This window comes from Globicephala melas, chromosome 4, assembly GCF_963455315.2.
Source record: "Globicephala melas chromosome 4, mGloMel1.2, whole genome shotgun sequence".
NCBI lineage: Eukaryota > Metazoa > Chordata > Mammalia > Artiodactyla > Delphinidae > Globicephala > Globicephala melas.
In genome coordinates, this window is record NC_083317.1 from 130,309,465 (window position 1) to 130,329,730 (window position 20,266).

General features: G+C 40.1%; 2 protein-coding genes across 9 annotated transcripts in view; one reads left to right on the forward strand and one right to left on the reverse strand.

Annotated features, from left to right (window-relative positions):
* CEP63 (centrosomal protein 63) overlaps nucleotides 1-13,031 on the reverse strand; it is a 74,082-nt gene extending 61,051 nt beyond the window's left edge. Inside the window, exons 1-4 of one of the 8 annotated variants that reach the window (XM_030873433.3) lie at nucleotides 12,610-12,716; nucleotides 11,531-11,627; nucleotides 7,065-7,133; nucleotides 5,962-6,118 (exon numbers count right to left, since the gene is read on the reverse strand). In XM_030873433.3, the coding sequence (XP_030729293.1) occupies nucleotides 5,962-6,118; nucleotides 7,065-7,108 (201 nt within the window). In that variant the 5' untranslated portion in view covers nucleotides 7,109-7,133; nucleotides 11,531-11,627; nucleotides 12,610-12,716. Of the gene's footprint in view, nucleotides 1-5,961; nucleotides 6,120-7,064; nucleotides 7,134-11,530; nucleotides 11,628-12,171; nucleotides 12,584-12,609; nucleotides 12,724-12,755 lie in introns of those variants that run through there. The other 7 variants (XR_009563828.2, XM_030873436.2, XM_030873429.3 and 4 more) reach the window with 7 other exon arrangements.
* ANAPC13 (anaphase promoting complex subunit 13) lies at nucleotides 12,686-18,694 on the forward strand. The gene is made up of 3 exons (XM_030873441.3): nucleotides 12,686-12,848; nucleotides 14,167-14,292; nucleotides 18,292-18,694. The coding sequence occupies exons 2-3, from the start codon at nucleotides 14,194-14,196 to the stop codon at nucleotides 18,415-18,417; spliced, it is 225 nt and encodes a 74-aa protein (XP_030729301.1). The 5' UTR covers nucleotides 12,686-12,848; nucleotides 14,167-14,193; the 3' UTR covers nucleotides 18,418-18,694.
* Nucleotides 18,695-20,266: the final 1,572 nt, after the last annotated feature.

Here is a 20,266-nt window from a genome sequence, read left to right on the forward strand (position 1 = left end):
TTGCATACTTTAAAAGCTGCTGCCTGAGGGTCCAGATTCCAGTCAACCTGAATCTAGGTGCTGAGATCCTCCACTCTGGGACAGTGACAGGTTTTGGCACATCCTCAACTACTGGGAGCTACTAAAAATATAATAGGCTACCTGGACAAGCATAGAGGTTTGAGAGACAACCAGGAGCTGAGGCAGGGTTGAATAACAAGGTTCATCTCCTACACAAGGCCACTCAATCAAGACCGGAAGAAGTGGTTGTTTAATCTACTGTACAGAAACCAACAGAGAGTTGAGCACACTGAAGAAACAGAGGAATATGTTCCAAATGAAAGAACAAGATAAACCTCAGAAAAAATCTTAACGAAATGGAGATCAGTAATTTACCTGATAAAGAGTTCAAAGTAATGGTCATAAAGGTGGGGAGAAGAATGGATGAACACAGTGAGAACTTCAACAAAGAGATGAAAACATATAAGAAAGTACCAAATAGAAGTCACAGAGCCAAAGAATGTATTAACTGAACTGAAAAAAATACACTAGAGGGGTTCAACAGCAGACTAGATGAAGCAGAAGAAAATATCAGTCAACTCAAGGACAAGGCAGTGGAACTTACCCAACCAGAGCAGCAGAAAGAAAAAAGAATGAAAAAAGGAAGTTATGGAACAACATCAAACAGACTAACATTTACTTCATAAGGCTCCCAGAAGAAGAGAGAAAGGGGCAGAAAACTTATTTGAAAATATAATGGCTGAAAACTTCCCTAACTTGGGGAAGGAAACAGACGTCCAGATCCAGGAAGCCCTGAGAGTCCCAAAAAAGATGCTACCAAAGAGACCCACACCAAGACACATTATAATTAAAATGTCAAAAGTTAAAGACAAGGAGAGAATCTTAAAAGAAGCAGAAGAAAAACAACTAGTTCTATACAAGGGAACCCTCATAAAACTATCAGCAGATTTTTCAGCACAAACTTTGCAGTCCAGAAAGCACAATACATTCAAAGTGCTGAAAGAAGAAAACTTCCAACCAAGAATACTCTACCGAGCAAAGTTTTCATTCAGAATTGAAGAAGAGATAACAAGTTTTCCAGAGAAGCAAAAGTTAAAGGAGTTCACCACCACTAAACTAAACTGGCCTGACAACAAACTTTAAAGGAACTTCTTTAAGCTGAAATAAAGGATGCTAATTAGTAACAAGAACACATATGAAAGGATAAATCTCACCGGAAAAATAAATATATAGTGAAGGTAGTGGATTAATCACTAATAAAGCTAGTATAAAGGTTAAAAGACAGAACTATGATTACAATAATTAGCTAAGATACACAAGGTAAAAATACATAAAATGTGACATCATAAACATAAAACAGGAGAGTAAGTGTTGAGCTTTAGAATGGGATCAAACTTAAGATGCTATCAACTTAAAACAGACTGTTATAGATATAAGTTGTTAAGTGTAAGACTCACGTCAACCACAAAGCAAAAACCTAGAATAAATACACAAAAGAAAAAAAGAAAGGAACATAAGCATACCACTAAAGAAAGTCATCAAACCACAAAGGAAGAGAGCAAGAGAAGAAAAAAGGAACAGAGAGAAACTGCAAAAACTGCTAGAAAACAATTAACAAAATGGCAATAAGCACATACCCATCAATAATAACTTTAAATGTAAATGGACTAAATTCTCCAACAAAAAGACATAGAGTGGCTGAAGGAATAAAAAGCAAGACACACCTATATATGCTGCCTGTAATAGATACAATTTCGATATAAAGACACAGACTGAAAGTGAAGGGATGGTAAAAGAAATTCCACGCAAATGGAAACGGAAAAGAAAGATGGAGTAGCTATACTTATATCACACACACAAAAAAAAGACTTTAATACAAATGCTTTAATAAGAGACAAAGAAGACATTACATAATGATAAAGGGGTTAATCCAATGAGAGGATATAACATTTGTAAATCTTTATGCAGCCAACATAGGAGCACCTAAACATGTAGCACAATTATTAACAGACCTAAAGGGAGACATAGACAGCAATACAATAACAGTAGGGAACTTTAATATCCCACTTACATCAATGATCATCCAGACAGAAAATCAATAAGGAGACATCAGCCTTAAACAACATGTTAAACCAGATGGACTTAACACATATTTATAGACTATTCTATCCAAAAGCAACAGAATACATATTCTTCTCAAGTGTATATGGAACATCTTCCAAGATAGATCATGTTAGGCCACAGATCAAGTCTTAATAAATTTAAGAAGACTGCAATCATATCAAGCATCTTTTCCAACCACAATGGCATGAAATGAGAAATTACACGAAGAAAAATGGGAAATACACAAATATGTGGAGATTAAACAACATGCTACTGAATAACCAATGGGCAAAGAAGAAATCAAGAGAAATAAAAAAATACCTTGAGAAAAACAAAATGGAAAGGTAACATGCCAAAATTTACAGAATGCAGCAAAAACAGTTCTATGAGGGAAGTGCATAGTGATAAACACCTACCTCTAGAAACAAGAAAAGCCTCAGACAAACAACCTAACTACACCTTAAGGAACTAGAAAAAGAACAAAAAAAGCCCAAAGTTAGTAAATTAGGGCAGAAATAAATGAAATAGAGACTAAAAAGACAACAGAAAAGATCAATGAAACTAAGAGTTAGTTCTGTGAAAAGAGAAATAAAATTGACAAAACCTCAGCTAGACTCACCAAGAAAATAAAGAGAAAAGACTCAAGTAAGTCAGAAATGAAAGAGGAGATATTACAAGCGACACCACAGAAATACAAAGGATCATACAGACTACTATGAAAAATTACATGCCAACAAATTGGACAAACTAGAAGAAGTGGATAAACTCTGACAAACATATAAGCTACTAAGACTGAATCATGACGAAATAGAAAATCTGAACAGACCACTTACCAGCAAGCAGATCAATTCATTAAACAAAAACTCTCAACAAACAAAAGTCCAGGACCAAATGGCTTCACTGGTGAATTCCACCAAACATTCAAAAAAGAATTAATATCAAGCTTTTTCAAATTCTTCCAAAAAATATAAGAGGGGGAATCTTTTCAAAACACATTTTATGAGGCCAGTATTAGCCTGATACCAAAACCAGACAAGAGTGCCACCAAACAGAAAAAATTTCTTTTTACAGGCTAATATCCCCGATGAACATAGATGCAAAAATTCTCAACAAAATATTATCAAACTGAATTCAGCAACACATTGAAAGGATCATATACAATCATGAAGTGAAATTTATTCTAAGGATACAGGGATGGTCCAATATCTGTAAATCAGTCAGTGTGATACACCTCATTAACAAAATGAAGACAAAAATCATATGATCATCTCAACAGATGCATAAAAAGCATATGACAAAATTTAAATCCATTTATAATAAAATCTCAAATCTCTCAAAAAAGCAGGTATAGAGGAAACATACCTCAACATAGTTAAGGTCATATATGACAAGCCTACAGCTAAATCATACTCAATGTTGAAAAGCTCAAAGCTTTTCCTCTAAGGTTAGGAACAGGACAAGGATGTCCACTCTTACCACTTTTATTCAACATAGTATTGGAAATACCAGCCAGAATAGTTAGGCAAGAAAAAGAAATAAAAGGCATCCAAATTGAAAAGGCAGAAGTAAAACTCACTGTTTGCAGATCACATGAAAATAGCTAGGAAACCCTAAAGACTCTATATCACAAACTAACAGAATTAATAAATGAATTCAATAAAGTTACTGGATACGATATGAATACACAAAAATCTATTTTTTAAAAATAATAACTAACTATCAAAAAGAGAAATTAAGGAAACAATCCCATATACAACTGCATCAAAAAGAATAAAATACCTAGGAATAAATTTAACCAAGGAGGTGAAAGATCTGTAAACTGAAAACTACGAGACATTAATGAAAGAAACTGAAAAAGACACAAATAAGTGGAAAGATATTCTATGCTCATGGATTGAGAGAATCAATATTGTTAAAACTGCCATACTATCCAAAGCAATCTACAGATTCAGTGCAATCCCTATCAAAATTCCAATGGCATTTCTCATACAAATAAAACAAAAAATCCTAAAACTTGCATGGAACTGAATAGCCAAAGCAATCTTGAGAAAGAACAAAGCTGGAGGCACCACACTCCCTAACTTCAAAGTATATTATAAGGCTATTATTACATACAAATGGTACTGTATTGGCATAAAAACAGAGACTTAGATCGATAGAACAGAACAGAGAATAGAGATCACAGAAATAAACCCACACATATATGGTCAATTAATTTAAGAATATACGATGGGGAAAGGACAGTTTCTTCAATAAATGATGTTGGGAAAACTGGACAGCCACATGCAAGTGAATGAAGCTGGACCACTATCTTACACCATTCACAAAAATTAACTCAAAATGGATTAAAGACTTGAACATAAGACCTGAAACCGTAAAACTCCTAGAAGAAAACATAGGCAGTAAGCTCCTTGATATAGGTCTTAGGGATGATGTTTTGAATCTGCACCAAAAGCAAATGCAAAAAAAGTAAAAGCAGCAAAAGCAAAACTGCATAAGAGGGACTACATCAAGCTAAAAAGCTTCTACACAGCAAAGTAAATCATCAACAACATGAAAAGGCAACTTACTGAATGGGAGAAAATAACTGCACATCATGTATCTGACAAGGGGCTGATATCCAAAATATACAAAGAACTTTTACAATTCAACAGCAAAAAAACAAACTATCCACTGAAAAAATGGACAGAAGATCCAAACAGACATTTTTCCAAAGAAGACATACAGATGACCAACAGGTACGTGAAAAAGATGGTCAACATCACTAATCATCAGGGAAATGCATATCAAAACCACAGAGATATCAACTCACACCTTGCAGAATGGCTAGTATCAAAAAGACAACAAATAACAAGTGTTGGCAAGGGTGTGAACAAAAGGGAACCCTTGTACACTTGGTTGAGAATGTTAAGTTGGTGCAACCATTATGGAAAATAGTATGGAGATGCCTCAAAAAATTAAAAATAGAACTACCATATGATCCAGTAATTCCACTCTGGGTATTTATCTGAAGAAAACAAAAAAAAAATTAATTCAAAAAGATATATGCACCCCCCTGTTCACTGCAGCTTCATTTACAATAACAAAGATACTTAGAAACAACCTAAGTATCTATTGATGAATGAATGGATAAAGAAACTGTGGGGGGCTTCCCTGGTGGCGCAGTGGTTGAGAGTCTGCCTGCCAGTGCAGGGAACACGGGTTTGAGCCCTGGTCTGGGAAGATCCCACATGCCATGGAGCAACTGGGCCCGTGAGCCACAACTACTGAGCCTGCGAATCTGGAGCCTGTGCTCCGCAACAAGAGAGGCCGCGACAGTGAGAGGCCCGCGCACCGTGATGAAGAGTGGCTCCCGCTTGCCGCAACTAGAGAAAGCCCTCACACAGAAACAAAGACCCAACACAGCCAAAAATAAAATAAATAAATAAATAAATTTATTTTTAAAAAAAAGAAACTGCAGTACACATACACATATATAAAGAATATTATTCAGCCATAAAAAAAGTTGCCATATGCCACAGCATGGATAGACCTTGAAGGCATTATGCTAACTGAAATAATTCAGACAAAGAAAGACAAATATTGTATGATCTCCCTTACATGTAGAATCTACAGAAACAAACAAAAAATAAGCTCATAGGTATAGAGAACAGATTGGTGGCTGCAAGAGACAAGGCTTAGATCAGGGGATGGGAGAAATGGGTGAACTGTGTTTTGTTTTAAATAAATTGAATTCAAAATTTTTTAAATGCTTTCTTCAACAAATATTTAAGAAACATATTTATTATAAAAGGTAAGGTGAAAATATCAAAAAGAGTAGCAAATCATCTGCTTTACCTCTTTGTGTTTCATACCCACCTGACTCCTGAGAGCCTTAAGTTCCCGATCACGGTTGTCCAAGCAAGTTTCTAGAACATGTGTCTGTCCTTCCCACTCAGATTTTTTATGAGCTACCATTATGTCAATCTGTTTCATGAGCTCCTGTAGTTCTGCTTCACAGGATGTCAAAAATCCCCTATAAATAAGGACAGACCCTTAAGAACATAGAACATATCTCCAAGTGGCTTTTCATCTTTCACATGTAAAAATATAGCAGATGTAAAGCTACCTGAAGTGGAACAGTGTCAACAAATAATCAGAAGTAGAGAACAGGATCTCTGAGCTTTTCCTTTTAATGCTCACTTAAGATGATCACTTATTCCACGGAAGTTTGTCTTCCTACAGTAGCCGACCTAAAGCCTAAGTCAACTGGTCAAACGCAAGGTTTATGTTTGAAGCCTAGTCTGTGAGTGAGACTTCCACAACCAACAACTAGCTCTTCTGTAACATTTTAGGGAAGCTTTCAGGAAGAATCCAGGCAAGCATATGTCACATTCTCAGCTAGTCAAACAAAATAAAAAGCTTTGGAAACAAGTAGGCTATTGGGAAAATGACAATACAATTTTAAGAGCTGTTTTAAGAACCTCCATCCTTGAGCCAAATTTATTCCAACTATTTCTTCCCAACTTATTATTAGAAACTTACCACATCCTATCTTATTGTTGTAAACTTACTGATGTCCTTCAATGTTTCTGGAGATGCCAAATGTTACAAAGGTAGAAACAGAAGTGGACACAGATGTACTGGATTCAGAGATTTCCGGGAATGGCCACAGAGAGATAACTCCTAAGGTTTAAATACTTTTAAAAAAAAAAGCATTTGTTCTTAGTGTCACAAAACCTCTATAGCCTTTTGCTTTTTAAAAGCAGAAAATTTAACTGGGATGATAGTAAGCATCCAGCTTCACACTGCTGAGATGAGGGAAACACCCCAAGGAGAGAGACTGTCCACAAACACGACATGGATCAGTTTAGATTTTGGTCACACTTCTGCTTCTGTACCCAAAGCACAAAATGGTCAGAGGCATAACTCAGACATGCTTTTTAAACTCAGTGAGAAGCTTAAGGTCAAAGTAAACTTACCCATCATGTCCCCGATTTTGTATTCCTTCCAACAAAGCCTCCATCGCCAAATCCCCTTTGTTTTGGCAACTGGGAAAGCAAAGAACTCTGTCAGGAGAAAATTCATTTTTTATGTTCTAACATTCCAACTTACAAACTTAAGAATGTGATTGAAAGCATACAAATAACAATGAGAAAATGCAGCACTTCTTAAGATGACTGTAGAAGCAGTCAAGGAATATCTCTTCAAGAAATACTAGAACCAAATACATTTCAGACTAAAACAAAACAATTTTAAATGATCTGAATTGCCACTGACACTCCCCCTGCACAATTGAAATCAAATACCTCACTGTCACGTCCCTACTTCCTCATGTAAGAGTGGGCCTGGGTGGAGATGGGGTGCTAGCAACAGAGGAACACTGACACTAACAAATTGAGAGGTCAGAGGAAACGTGTAGCTTCTTTTAAAGAGATATTGTAAAAAGGTTAAACGCCCTGCGCTTCAACTTCTTGGCCCATCATGGGAGATCCTACTCACCGGCTAGATGACAGGCCCATGAAGCTCCTAGAACACCTTCCCTCACCTAAGAGGCAGCTTCGTGGGCCCTCCCTCCTCTGCACTTCATTGCTCCCAGTCCTTAACAGGTTCTTTCATAGGAGTTACACCACCCTGGAAATGTCCTTTTGCACACCTTTTCCCCCTACTATTCAACCGTCAAGGGTAGAAAACCAGTTTTTTTCACACCTGCAGCTCCAGGGCTTAGAGTAGCATTTCAGCCTGGCCTGTGCTGAATGCTTTTGGCTGAATGTATCTCAATTCCCCTCCCTTTTCACCTATCCCCCTATGCAAACTGGTCATAGCTGGAGAACTACAGAGAAGAGTCTAGCAGAGAAAGAAGGGAAGGGAGATAAAACAGAGACACAGGAGAATGAGAAGACTGGAAAATACAACCACTACACGTTATTTGCATCTATTTCTAAAGTTACTAACAGGAGTACTAAATAACTGTTCATGCACACATATGGCAGAGAGGATTTCTTTCCAGCTGGTTTATCCTTTGTATTACACCAACATTAGACAAAATAAAAACCTAAAGAAAAATGTTTTCATGGTCTATTCCACTTTCTTTCAAACAATGATACAGTCAATTACAAGAGGACGCAGATTCTGTGTTTTGATCCACTCTAGGGAACTGAGAGGCAGTACACAGTTCACACAGTACCATGTATATGGAAACCCAGGATAGAGTCCTGCTCTGCAACTAAGTAGCTTTGTGTCCTTGGACTTCAGTTTTTGCCTCTATAAAGTAAGAAGCATGATCTATATAATCTCCAAGGTTTCTTCCAGCTTTTTAATGGGATTCTAATAGCCAATTACATATATTCTGCACCATGCATGCTCCTGACAACTCTACATGGATATTTATTAAATACGTTGGAAAGTGCTCTTCCTAAGGACAGAGCTACTACAGTTATTCAAAACCATCATTAGTAAAATTATACTCCTTTAGGTCATGTTATTCTTAAAAAATACATTTAGTAATATATATTAGAAACAGATTTAGTAACATACAATACATTAATATATTTTCTGGATGATATTATTTAGTAATTAGGAATATTTATAATAGAAGCTAAAAGTCATTGAATGTTCAACTGTTCTGCCTGTCTATATTGTCAGATTCAATCTTCATAACAATTTTAAAACATAACTACTATTACTTTGAGGAAACTGAGGCTCAGAAGGTTAAATAACTTGATTATGGTAAACTACAAACCACAGTCCTAAGATTCAAACCTAGGCAATGTGACTCCTAAGTTCCAGCCAATGTGCAAACTTTATATATTTTACAGTATTCCAGATCTTAAAATACATCAGCATATCTTGTTTTTATTTAATAATGTGTTCTTGGCATAAACAAAATCAAACCAAATTGAAAAGTCTGGACACAGGAAAAAATATACAAACTTAACTATGATGTCACCACCATGGCCACCAGGTGGCAGTAGCACAACAGTGAAAATAGTCCACATGGGGAAAATAGCCATTTCAGAAATTAAAATGATGGTGTAAGACTTAGTTAAGGAGATCTCTGTTTTTTAAATAAAAGGTGGGAGGAGCTTGCCTGGTGGCGCAGTGGTTGAGAGTCCGCCTGCCAATGCAGGGGACACAGGTTCGTGCCCCGTTCCGGGAAGATCCCACATGCCGCGAAGCGGCGGGGCCCATGAGCCATGGCCGCTGAGCCTGCGCGTCCGGAGCCTGTGCTCCACAACGGGAGAGGCCACAACAGTGAGAGGCCCGTGTACCGCAAAAAAAAAAAAAATATTGGAAACAAAATGAAATAAATCAACTATCAATTAGATATCAAGTTGGCACCCTTACCATATAACAAATTGTTTCATTGGTTTTAAAATGCAACAATTTTACTGTACATATTCCAACTGGGATATATACTAAGGACAAACCCTATAGAGAAACCCTAAACATCACTCAGGAATCATATTATTAATAGCAAAATTGGTATCATTAATTTGAAAGCATTATATATAATACAGAAAAAGTATGTTAATAGGCAAAAGAGAAAAAGATACAAATATAAAATCAAGTGTTTAAAAAAAACTATGAAATTAAATTGGAAATATCACTGTGAATTCTGGATATTTCTCTTTTTAAAAAATGTACGTATTTCCTAACTTTGGCCACTGTAAATCCTAAAACCAGTGACCAGTCTAGTAGCAAGAGTACCTTCAGCACCCAGACTGGTCTCTAAACACCATCTCCCACTGAAAGGAACCAGGGCTTCTTGGTGGCCAGAAATGTTTAAATGAGCCAGGAACATGTTTTACCAGAAAATAAGGAAACTCTCAAAGATTACTGGTCATATCAAAGTGGACAGAAGCCAACTTAAATAGGCTGCCACTCGCCAACAAAAGGACAACTTGAGTACCCCCCCAAAAAAAAGACTGCAGTAGGTTGAAACAGTTTAAATATATTTAAGTCTATAATTTCATGACGATAAAAAAAAAATGGCAAAACCCTCATGGTTACCTTTGAGGTTGCCAGGCCACCAACTCATTACTGTGCTCAGAAAATAGAGGGAAAGAATTAAGCATTTTTCTTGCCTTTCCTATACAAACTATTTCAAATAGCTGGTGGGGTAGTCAAATAGCTGGTGAAGTAAAAAGTTCTTATTCATAAAAAATTTCCAGCTAATAAATGCTGAGGAATGACAGAATCAGAAAATCACCATATTGCAACCGCCGATGCAATAGTGGATACAGGCAACCTAAATCCATGAAAGGATCTCACCATTAAGTGAAAGGCTCATGGAGAATTTCATGATGGATGGACTGGGCTGACAACACCTGAACCCACTAAGATGCTCAATTTTAAAATCACACAGAGAAAACTCAAGACATCATGTGCCTCTCTGGAGTGTTTTGCACCACCGATGAAATTTTGCCCTGCCCTCACCCCCACAAAAAAAGTCAAGGTTGAATCTGATCAATCTTCTAGACCAGTGCTGTTCAACAGAACTTTATGCAATTATGGAAATATTTTACATATACACCAAACTATTGGGCCCTTGAAATGTTGCCAATGCAGCTAGGAAACTGAAATTTTTAGCTTTATTTCATTTTAATTCATTTAAATAGCCACCAATGGCTGATAGCTACTATATTGGACAGTGCATTTCTAGACCTTACTACCAGTTTAGAGGGAATAAAGGGAATAGATGTACAAGTTAAAGGATACCATGTGGATGCAATCAACTAAATCTAAAATGTTAAGGGAAAAAAGAGATGCAATGAAACTGCTATATTAAAAAAGACTGAAAAGGTGTTATCAACTCAATGCAACACGTGGATCTCTATGAGATTTTGATCCAAACAAGCTACTTATAAAAATACATGTATGGGACAGGTGGGGAAACCTGAATCCAGACTGAATATTGACATTATGGGATTTTTATTAATTTTCATAGATGTGATGACAATACTGTGGTTTTGTAAAACTGAAAACACAAACTTAGTTCTTGAAGAAAGAAAACCCAAAGTAACATAAAAACCGAAAATTCAATTCCTGAAGCCCAGGTCAATGTTGGCTTTAGCTGAATTTCAAATCAAGTTGACATATGTTTAAAAGTAGGAAGCTCTGATAAAGTGGACCACTGACACTGTCACCATCTGCCACCACTACTACATAAGTGAGAACAGGAAGGAACAAGCAAAGGTGTTCTACCTTTTAATGGGAGACAAGTGGCATCAGTACAATTAACATATACAATAACTACAAATAATTGTTAAAACCTGAATACATTTTAAAGAGCAGTGTAACTGAATGTTTATAAATATCTAACCCACTTTAATTTCAGTCATTCTTACCATACTGATCACTGGTAATGATATAGTCAAAAGGCAAGAAGCTCAGGATAAAAATCAATCTAAAGATGATACTGCATTCCAAATAAGAAAATACATACCCTTTGTTATATCATTAAGCTACAGCTATGATCAATATAAATAAAAATATTTGAAGGTAACATGTAGTTAACGATCCTTATGATTTCCTCTTCGTATCTAGAAAATAAAATTAAATGCAAGCATGTGGGGAACTGTATAAGTACAGGGCACAGATCCTACAATACTTTTATTAAAGGAAGAAAAAAAAATTTAAGACTGGCTTAGGAATCGTCTGTAAGGCTCAAGGAATACTACTCTGCAAGTAAGAGTGCTGTTAACTGTAAACGATGACTAGTCGCTGAGAGCAAGCTCATCTTTACCCTGATGTTGTAAATCATTAAAAAAACAAAACAACACATTATGAGCCGAGATTTACTGCCTTCAAATACCTTCATGATTAAAGTATTCTAAGAACCCGTTCCTTTTATTCCCTTACTTCATTATCTATTTCCCATCCCTGATTTGAATGGAGCAATCCAAAAGTTCAGGGTTCCCCAACTTCAGTCCTTCATGATTTCTGCCACATTTCAGTACCTAATGTACTAACATTAAGGTTTTTAAATCAACTCACTTTTTACAACTTGCTAAACTTCCCACCCATAAATGAACCGCTATCACCTGCCATCAAAGACCTAAGTCTCAACAATGTTAGGAAGCTAACCAGATGAGGCGGCCCAGGCGGGAGGGCTGGGCCGGGGGTCCCTCCCCTGAAGTGGAAGACTGGCCCGCGGCCGACTCCGCTCGGGGAAGATGAGCAGCTCGCCCAACCCGCAGCCCTCCCGCCGGCCCGGCCTCCGGGGAAGGGCTGACCACGTGGCTGGCCCGAACAGTGCGCTGGGGGAGGCCATATCTGGCTTCGCGGGTCCGCAGAGCCTCCGCTGTGAGGCCGAGGGGTGGGGCGCCGGGGCGGACCCAGGCCGGCGGGGGCGAGCCTGGAGGCCAGCGGGCCGCTGAGGAAGCCGGCCCCAGGCCATACGACCGCACTGGCCGCGGCCCCACCGCAGCTGCCTGTGGACACTGCCGCGCCTCTCTCGTCCGACGTTCCCACATGCTGTTACGGGGATGCCGCGAGCGCGCCCCCGAAGCTTCCCGCCGTTACCTCCCGCCGGGGGCGCGCACGCGCGTCACCGCCAACCTAACGTCCAGCCACAGGCGTCTGCACGTTCGTTCCGCCCACTGCCCCCTCACATTTAATTGAAGCAACATCCTCCCTGACTCCCCCTCCGCGCCTGCAAATGGGCTCACCCATATCTGGGGATCGGAGAGAAGACCGTGCCGGTCACGTGACACTGAGGGCGTGGTCCGCTGGAGGCGGGCGCTGCGCTGGGCCGGTTGCTGGTAAGGGTTTCCCGCGCCCCTAGCCTAGGTCTTGGAGAAGCGGGGGTGCGTTCGGATTTATGCTGCTCCTCTTGGCCGAGGCCGTTCTCTTAACCTCAGCCTCATAACCACTCCCCTCACCGCACTTCGGGAGGGGTGGAAAGGGACTTGCGCGGCGGTCCTGGGCCTCCCCCGCTGCCGCATTTGGTATATCCTGCCTCGGGCCGGAAGCCGCGGCTGTGGGGCCGCCTCCCACACCTGTACGGATGGCGGTGGCCTGCGAGGGTCATTTTTAGCGCGGGAAAAGGAGTTCTAGCTTTGCTACTGTAACTACACGTTTGCAGAGCTCTAGAACAGAGATGGATAAAACTGCCCTGCCCCGGGGAACGTACGCACCGCCTGTCTGGGAAGACCCTGTGACGGGCAATGTAACAAGCTCCCGATGGGGACCATTCACTGCGCCCAGGGAGCTATGGGGCCCGCGGAGGGGCGGGGACCGCGTTCTCCTTGGCGCTTAGAGAAAGTTCCTGCAGGAGGCGACCTGGGAGCTAAGTTTTTAGACTGACTGAGGGTTAGCTAGGGAAAAAAGGAACAAGATTGTGCACTCCAAGCAATGGAATAGTCACACGTGTAAAAAAAATTTTGTTCAGGAAAGTGTAATGGCTTGTTCTGGCAAGTGTGGCAAAGTGCTTGGGATGGTGGCCGTGTCCTGGTCATTGCACGCCTTATGCTATCCACCCTTCCAGCTCCTGAAGAGTGAAGGCACCTTAGCGCCTAATTCTGGAAATGGGATATTGACCCCGATGAGCTGACGCCCAACTTTGAGTTTGGAAGGAAGAGTAGGTGTTAGTGATGGGGCAAAAAGACCTTTAAGTGCAAAGGTTGGAAAGTATGACAGGGTTAGAGGTGTTTGGAAGAGGGACAGGTGGGAAAAGATTGAGGCCAGATTGGGGAAGGCTATGCTGAGTCATTGATACAAATTTTACACACAGCAATTGGAAACAGTAATGCCTGAGCAATCAGTCATATAGCCAACCTAACTTGTTTAGTGGATCATAAGGACAAAAAAGAACCGGTCAAGGGCAGAATGCGTGCTGAAGCTGGAGTGATCTGAGAAAACTTTACAGAAAGGTGGAATCTGTGTGTGACCGGGAAAATCAGCTGGGAGGGACTATCGTCTTATAAATAAACTGCAACCTGACCCAGATGAGATGAGTCTTTCCCAGGGTGATATCATGCCACAATTCACATCCAGGCTAAAAAGCCTGGAGAACCCTACTGCTAGATTACATCATCTCCTCAGTCTTCATGTTTAAGAAATAATCTTTTTGGCTTACAGATCTGGCAAGATCAAAGCTGCAGGAGAATGGACAGTGAGGTACAGAGAGATGGAAGGATCTTGGATTTGATTGACGATGCTTGGCGAGAAGACAAGCTGCCTTATGAGGATGTTGCAATACCACTGGTAGGCTGTAATTTGTGCTGAGGGTGATAGGTTAAAGGTATGATCTGGTAGACCCTAGTAGGGGTAGGATATCAAGACAAATAAACTAGTAAGGCAAAGAAATCAAAGCTGTGGAGTCCTCTAACTCTAGAAGCTTCTGGAGAACATTTAGCTTGACTTTGAAGAGAAATGTGGTTCAGAGGGCTGACGTGACCAGCTCAGTTAGGGGGTCATTCCAGAACTAGAACCCAGGTCTCCTGTGCCATGTTCTGTCTACCACACCAAAGCTAGTAAACCGGATGATGAAAGTTTAATGCACACAATGAGGGGGAATAAGAAGCAGTGGCATATGCACTTTATTTCTTCTCTACCTGTGGTTTGTCAGTTGACATTTTTAGAAACTTACATTTTTGGAACACATACCTATTCTAGGTTCCCTGGAAAATATTTGGAAGAGAACTGGCTTTTCTTCTTTTGCATTTAGACCATCACGCTCTTTTCTTTCCTGACCTCTGGAAAATTCTCCTGCAATGAGTTTGTTAAACCTAATGTAATAAGTGACCTAAACATTTTGCTTGAATAAATATTTATTAAAAATCCTATTTATGTCACAGAGGACTAGCAAGGAGAACAGAGACTGTTTTTCTTTAGAGCCTGCCAATTGCAAAGAGCCATTAATAAAACAGAGCTTGCAGGCAGACCATGTGCTGCTGCCATTTACATTTTCATCTAAGAATAAGAGGTAATATGTTCAGTGAGTAATAAACATAGCAAATAACAAGTAACAGCTTAGTTCAAGTTTAGAAAAATAATCAAAAGAGCATAATGAGAATTATAGTTCCACTTATTGAATACCTGTTTTGTGTCATAGACCAAGGTTGAAATCTGACATACATTATCTGTATCCTTAAGACATCCTTCAAGGGTGGTTGTGTTCTGCCCACTGTATAGGAAGGAAACAGAATCAAAGAGGGGAACTTGCCCAAAGGTTGGTAGCCAATAAGTTGGACTTCACACCGAAGTCTGTGAGGCTCCAGATCCTGTCCGGTGGTGGTTCTTTCATTCCGCAAGCAATTCTTGAAGCCTACTATGTGCCTTAAGACTTGGTAAACATAAGTACAGTTTCTGCCCCTCGGAGTCTAGAGAGGCAACATATATCAATAAATAATTGTAATAGTAAGTGTTCTAAGTGAGGGTTGTGAACAGCTATGTAGTGTAAGAAGTGGCTGATTGCCTGGTGGGCATCAGGAAGGACTTCAGAGAGATAAATCACATTTAAGCTGGTCGTAGGGAGGAAAAGAGGTTTAGTGAGGGTAGACAGGGGCCAACCAGCAGAGGGGACAGATGTGCAAAGGCTCAGAGTTTTAAACTGCTTTCGAGCTGGTGAGGCAATTCAGTGTGGATGGAGGATATACTTCTCATAAAAGGTAGGGAGAAAAGTTGGTCTTGGACCCAATTTTGAGAGGAGCATTTGATGCCATGCTTAGCCCTCATCCTGAGAATATCCAGGAGTGAGTGATCTTCAAAGTAGAGATCTGCCATGCTCAAATATATTAGAAAATCAGTTTAGCAGCATTGTTAGAGAACGTGTGTCAAGGAGAAAGGGGCCAGTGACAGGGCAAAGAGACCAATTAGAAAGCTAATGCAGTGTCTAGACAAGGGAGGAGGACCTAAACAAAAGCAAGAAAGTGGAGGGGAATTGCTGAATTCTGGACATACTAATAGTAGGATTTGGGGACCATTTGTGTGGAAGGGGTTGAGGGAGAGGAAGATTTCCATGCTGACTTCCAAGTTGTAGCCTGGCCCTGTTGCTAATCTGTGTTTTTTCCCAGGACGTGTGACTCTAAGGCAATGTTTGTGTCGTTAGCTTTTGTTGCTGCCTAACAAATAACCCCAAAACATAGTGGCTTAAAACAGCCGTTATTTATGTCATGATTTTGTCATTCACCTGAGAGAGTCTTGTGATCTTTGCCAGCTCGGTTGATCTCTGCTGGACTTGGTGGTGTTTTGCAGTCGGCCAGCAGGCTGGCTGGAGGCTGGGATGATGAGCTGACTAGGCCACAGTCTCATGATCCTGCAGATTAGCCCAGACTTCACAATCATTTTAGGGTTCTAAGAGCAGCATGAGAGGAAACTGCAAGGCTTCATGGAGCCTAGGCCAAGAAGTCACATGATCAGCCCCAATGCAAGATTGGGGAAATAGACAGTGCCTTTTCATAGGAGTGGCTACAAAGAATTGTGGCCATTTTTGCAGTACCCCACAATAGATGATTGTTATGTTCACGATACTTTATGATACTTTGTGTTTGTTTTCCAGGCATATATGCAATTTTATATGTTGGCATTCATTGCAAGAGACAATAGTGACCAAATGAAAAACGTGTTATTTTAGAACAAGATGAAACTAAATAATATCTGAATTAAATAATTGATTAACCAAGGACTTGTTTATGCTTTGTCAACTGTAAGTAGTTACTGAAACAAAACTTTCTCTTTGCGATATTGCTTTAGAGAAAATGGTAGTTCCTTTCAATTTGTACAAGTATGTTTGAATCTGAGTATTTGTAGAGCAAGATGTGATTCAAACATACTTGTACATATTGTAATTAAATCATTTTATTCATATTGAACATCACTTTGAAGGAAAAAAGTTATTATATTCATATACTTCACATTGGAGTCCAGTGGGAAATCATAAGTCTAGATATTGAATAACAGTTTGCTACACTTAAAAAAAAGTCGGGCTTCCATGGTGGCGCAGTGGTTGAGAGTCCGCCTGCCGATGCAGGGGAAGCGGGTTCGTGCCCCGGTCCAGGAGGATCCCACATGCCGCAGAGCAGCTGGGCCCGTGAGCCATGGCCGCTGAGCCTGCACGTCCGGAGCCTGTGCTCTGCAACGGGAGAGGCCACAACAGTGAGAGGCCACAACAGTGAGAGGCCCGCGTACAGCAAAAAAAGTCTAAATTCAGATAACTGAAAAGAAATATATTGGTATCAGTGAATTCTAGTACGAAACAGAGTTCCAGTAGTAATAAATTTAAATTTAAAATACAAGGAAACTATCAAAAACTTCTCACCACACGCCAAAAAATGGTGAACTGTGCAAGGTGATGGATGTGTTAACCTTATTGCAGTAATCATTTCACAATATATATGTGTATCAAATCATCACATTGTACAGTTTAAACTTACACAATGTTATATGTAAATTAAATCTCAGTAAAGCTCGAAATATATAAAAAAATTCCCCAGATTCTACACTAAGTGTGGCCCATGGCTTACCATTTTAAGAAAGTTGCGGGTAGGCTATGTTGTTTTATGTTGCCCTGCTCCACCACTAGGGGGAAGCCTCATCTATTGTGTTACATTTTCAGTGCTCCTACCTCCATTATAATATAGGCACATTGGATACAGGATCGTTGTTGAATACCTTTCTTGTGCTTAAGGAACATGCCAGCAAGTGTGGTATTCTATAAAGCAGCCTTCCCAAAAAAAGATTTAGTACTGGCTCTTTTCAGTGTTCCTAGCCGCTAGTAAGGATGACAGTCCTTGCACTGGATACCCCATGCAGTGCTGGGCACCTGACCTGCATTTCCTCATTTAGCCCTCACAGCAGTCCTGTGAGATGGTGACTACTTTTTTTCTCTCGTTGCCTAAGAGGAAGCAAAGGCTGCAAGGGTCTGAATACCTTGCCTGAGTAACCCAACAAATGGTGGAGTCATGGCCTTGGATCCCAGTGGCTCCCAGAAGCCTGTGTCCTGAGCCTTCTGCCACGCTACCTGCCACACAAGTACCAGAGTCATAATGCCATCACTCCCGGCTGAAGACGGATGGGGCACGTTTGAGCGAGACTTGTGATGTTTCCTCACATTTTTTATTTTCTAGCTCTTTCCATAGGATACGCTTCTATGCTGCCTGTTTCTAGGAACTCACAGTTTTTAATTCCAAGTGCTTTTGAGTTTTAAGGGGTTTGTAAACATAGAGTGTGACATCGTCCTGAATGTCCATTGTACCTTTTCAGAATGAGCTTCCTGAACCTGAACAGGACAATGGCGGCACCACAGAATCTGTTAAAGAACAAGAAATGAAGTGGACTGACTTGGCCTTACAGTACCTCCATGAGAACGTTCCCCCCATTGGAAACTGACGCCTGGCTCCTTGTTCATCCACAGATTTTTTTTAAATACAGATACAAAATGTTTTCTTTCAGCCTCCTAATTTGAGTCTTTTAGTGTTAGATCAATACTCAAAAATGTACAACTAATTTTGTGGCCACAAAATGCAATGTGGAAATACTCAACCCGAACCGGAAGCTGATGGCGATTTCTTGGGATTGCAGAATATCTGGCCCTTTGAACCTAAAGTTCTTCATTGACTAGCTCGTATTTGAGCATGATTGATTAAACATTTGCCTTTAACTCTGATTTTGCTTTACTGTCAGAGCTTAACACTTCCCAACTACTTATATATGTCCTGTGACACAGGTGATTGAAGATATGAGAGGGAAAGGTGAAGAACAACGAAGCCAGACATGAGAATTAACTTCTCATGTACCCCCATTCTGAGAATCATCTGAGTGGGTGTGTGTGGAGTCTGTAGGTATAATGGACGTATAGATGGCCCATTCACTGACTACTGGGATTCCTAAGATTCCCCATGATATTTTCAAACTTTGGATAAATTTACAAATTAAAAGCTATCTTGACAGTTAACCCCTGCTCTCCCTACAGCTTCCTTTGGTGCCGCTGGAAAGGCGAGATAGACCATTAGTTTTATCCAGTAACAGGATTTCTTATTTTCTTAAAGCCCTTTCAGATATAACTGAAGCACCATGGAATCAATATTTGGTTACACATTTGTGAAATAACTTGTATTTTGGAAAACGCATTGATGGACATTATCTCCTAGAATTCTTTGCCTGTTTTATGTGGGATCTCTTTTATTCTCTCCCCAGATAGTAAATTCTGTGGGAAGAGGCCCTGGCTTTTACATCTGTATCCCTCATTGAAAAACTGGAAACACTGAATAATTGAAATCTCTCTTCTCATCATTTTTTTAACTGGGTCATTTTATTTACGTACCTTTTAGGAGTAGGAAGTGTACCACAAAACAAATGAACCGATTTTAGGGTTTTGATAGGAAACATGGTTGTAACAACTCACCTGACATCCAGACACACCCAGGCTGATCTCCCTGTGGATCAGTGACTTGCCTAGAAGTCATTTATCTCAGAATAAAGACCCCAAGTCAGCAGTCCCTCAATAACTGAAGACAGACGACCCAGTAGAAAAGAGAATTACGATGTTCAGAAAAAACATTTTATACTGAAAGAGAACAAAGCTTTTCAAAAAATTAAAGTACCTAAAATTCCACAGTTCTTCCATGTTCTAGTTAAATGAGGGCTTTACTACAACTTTATTTGTGGTGTATAATACCTAAAACACTGACATCTGGACATTAGGAGATGTTCATATGAATCCATCCATGCTTGTGGACCCAGCCTTTCCCAGGGGTATTGGTAGAACAGTGAAATATGAAAGCTGTCTGGATTTCAGCTGAATCAGAATGAGGCTTGTAAGACAGGCAGCTGTTGGTTTATCTGCTTGGCTTGTGACCCTTATCTGAGAACTGCCCCCACGCCAAGTTTGTGACCTGTGATGTGGTGACAGCCATAGCTCATATGAGGAATTAGGTGACAAATTCTGGGCCAAATTGTCAACTGCAGCTTTGGAATCTGCCCATCTAGGACTGGCTTGAGGATCATGGGCACAAGAGATGCTAGGCTGCCGTTGTAGGGTGCCTTTTCAACCTTATGTGCCAGAATACCCAAGGAGGAAAGTGTCTGCAGAGGGAGGCTCAGAGGCTGTGTCCCTGTAGCTTTCCAGTTGGTTCCTGCGCCTTGGTTCCTGTAACTTTCGAGTTCAAAGCATGTGTGTTGCTCTCCTCTATGGGAGGCACCTCACTTGGTGCTGAGAATATGGCAGTGAACAGCATAA

What these genes read in the sequence shown, in the direction of transcription:
- ANAPC13 (XM_030873441.3), top strand. Translation starts at nt 14,194, where the DNA reads ATGGACAGTGAGGTACAGAGAGATGGAAGGATCTTGGATTTGATTGAC. An exon ending in AGGATGTTGCAATACCACTG is followed by an intron (nt 14,293 to 18,291) that starts GTAGGCTGTAAT and finishes GTACCTTTTCAG; the next exon opens with AATGAGCTTCCTGAACCTGA.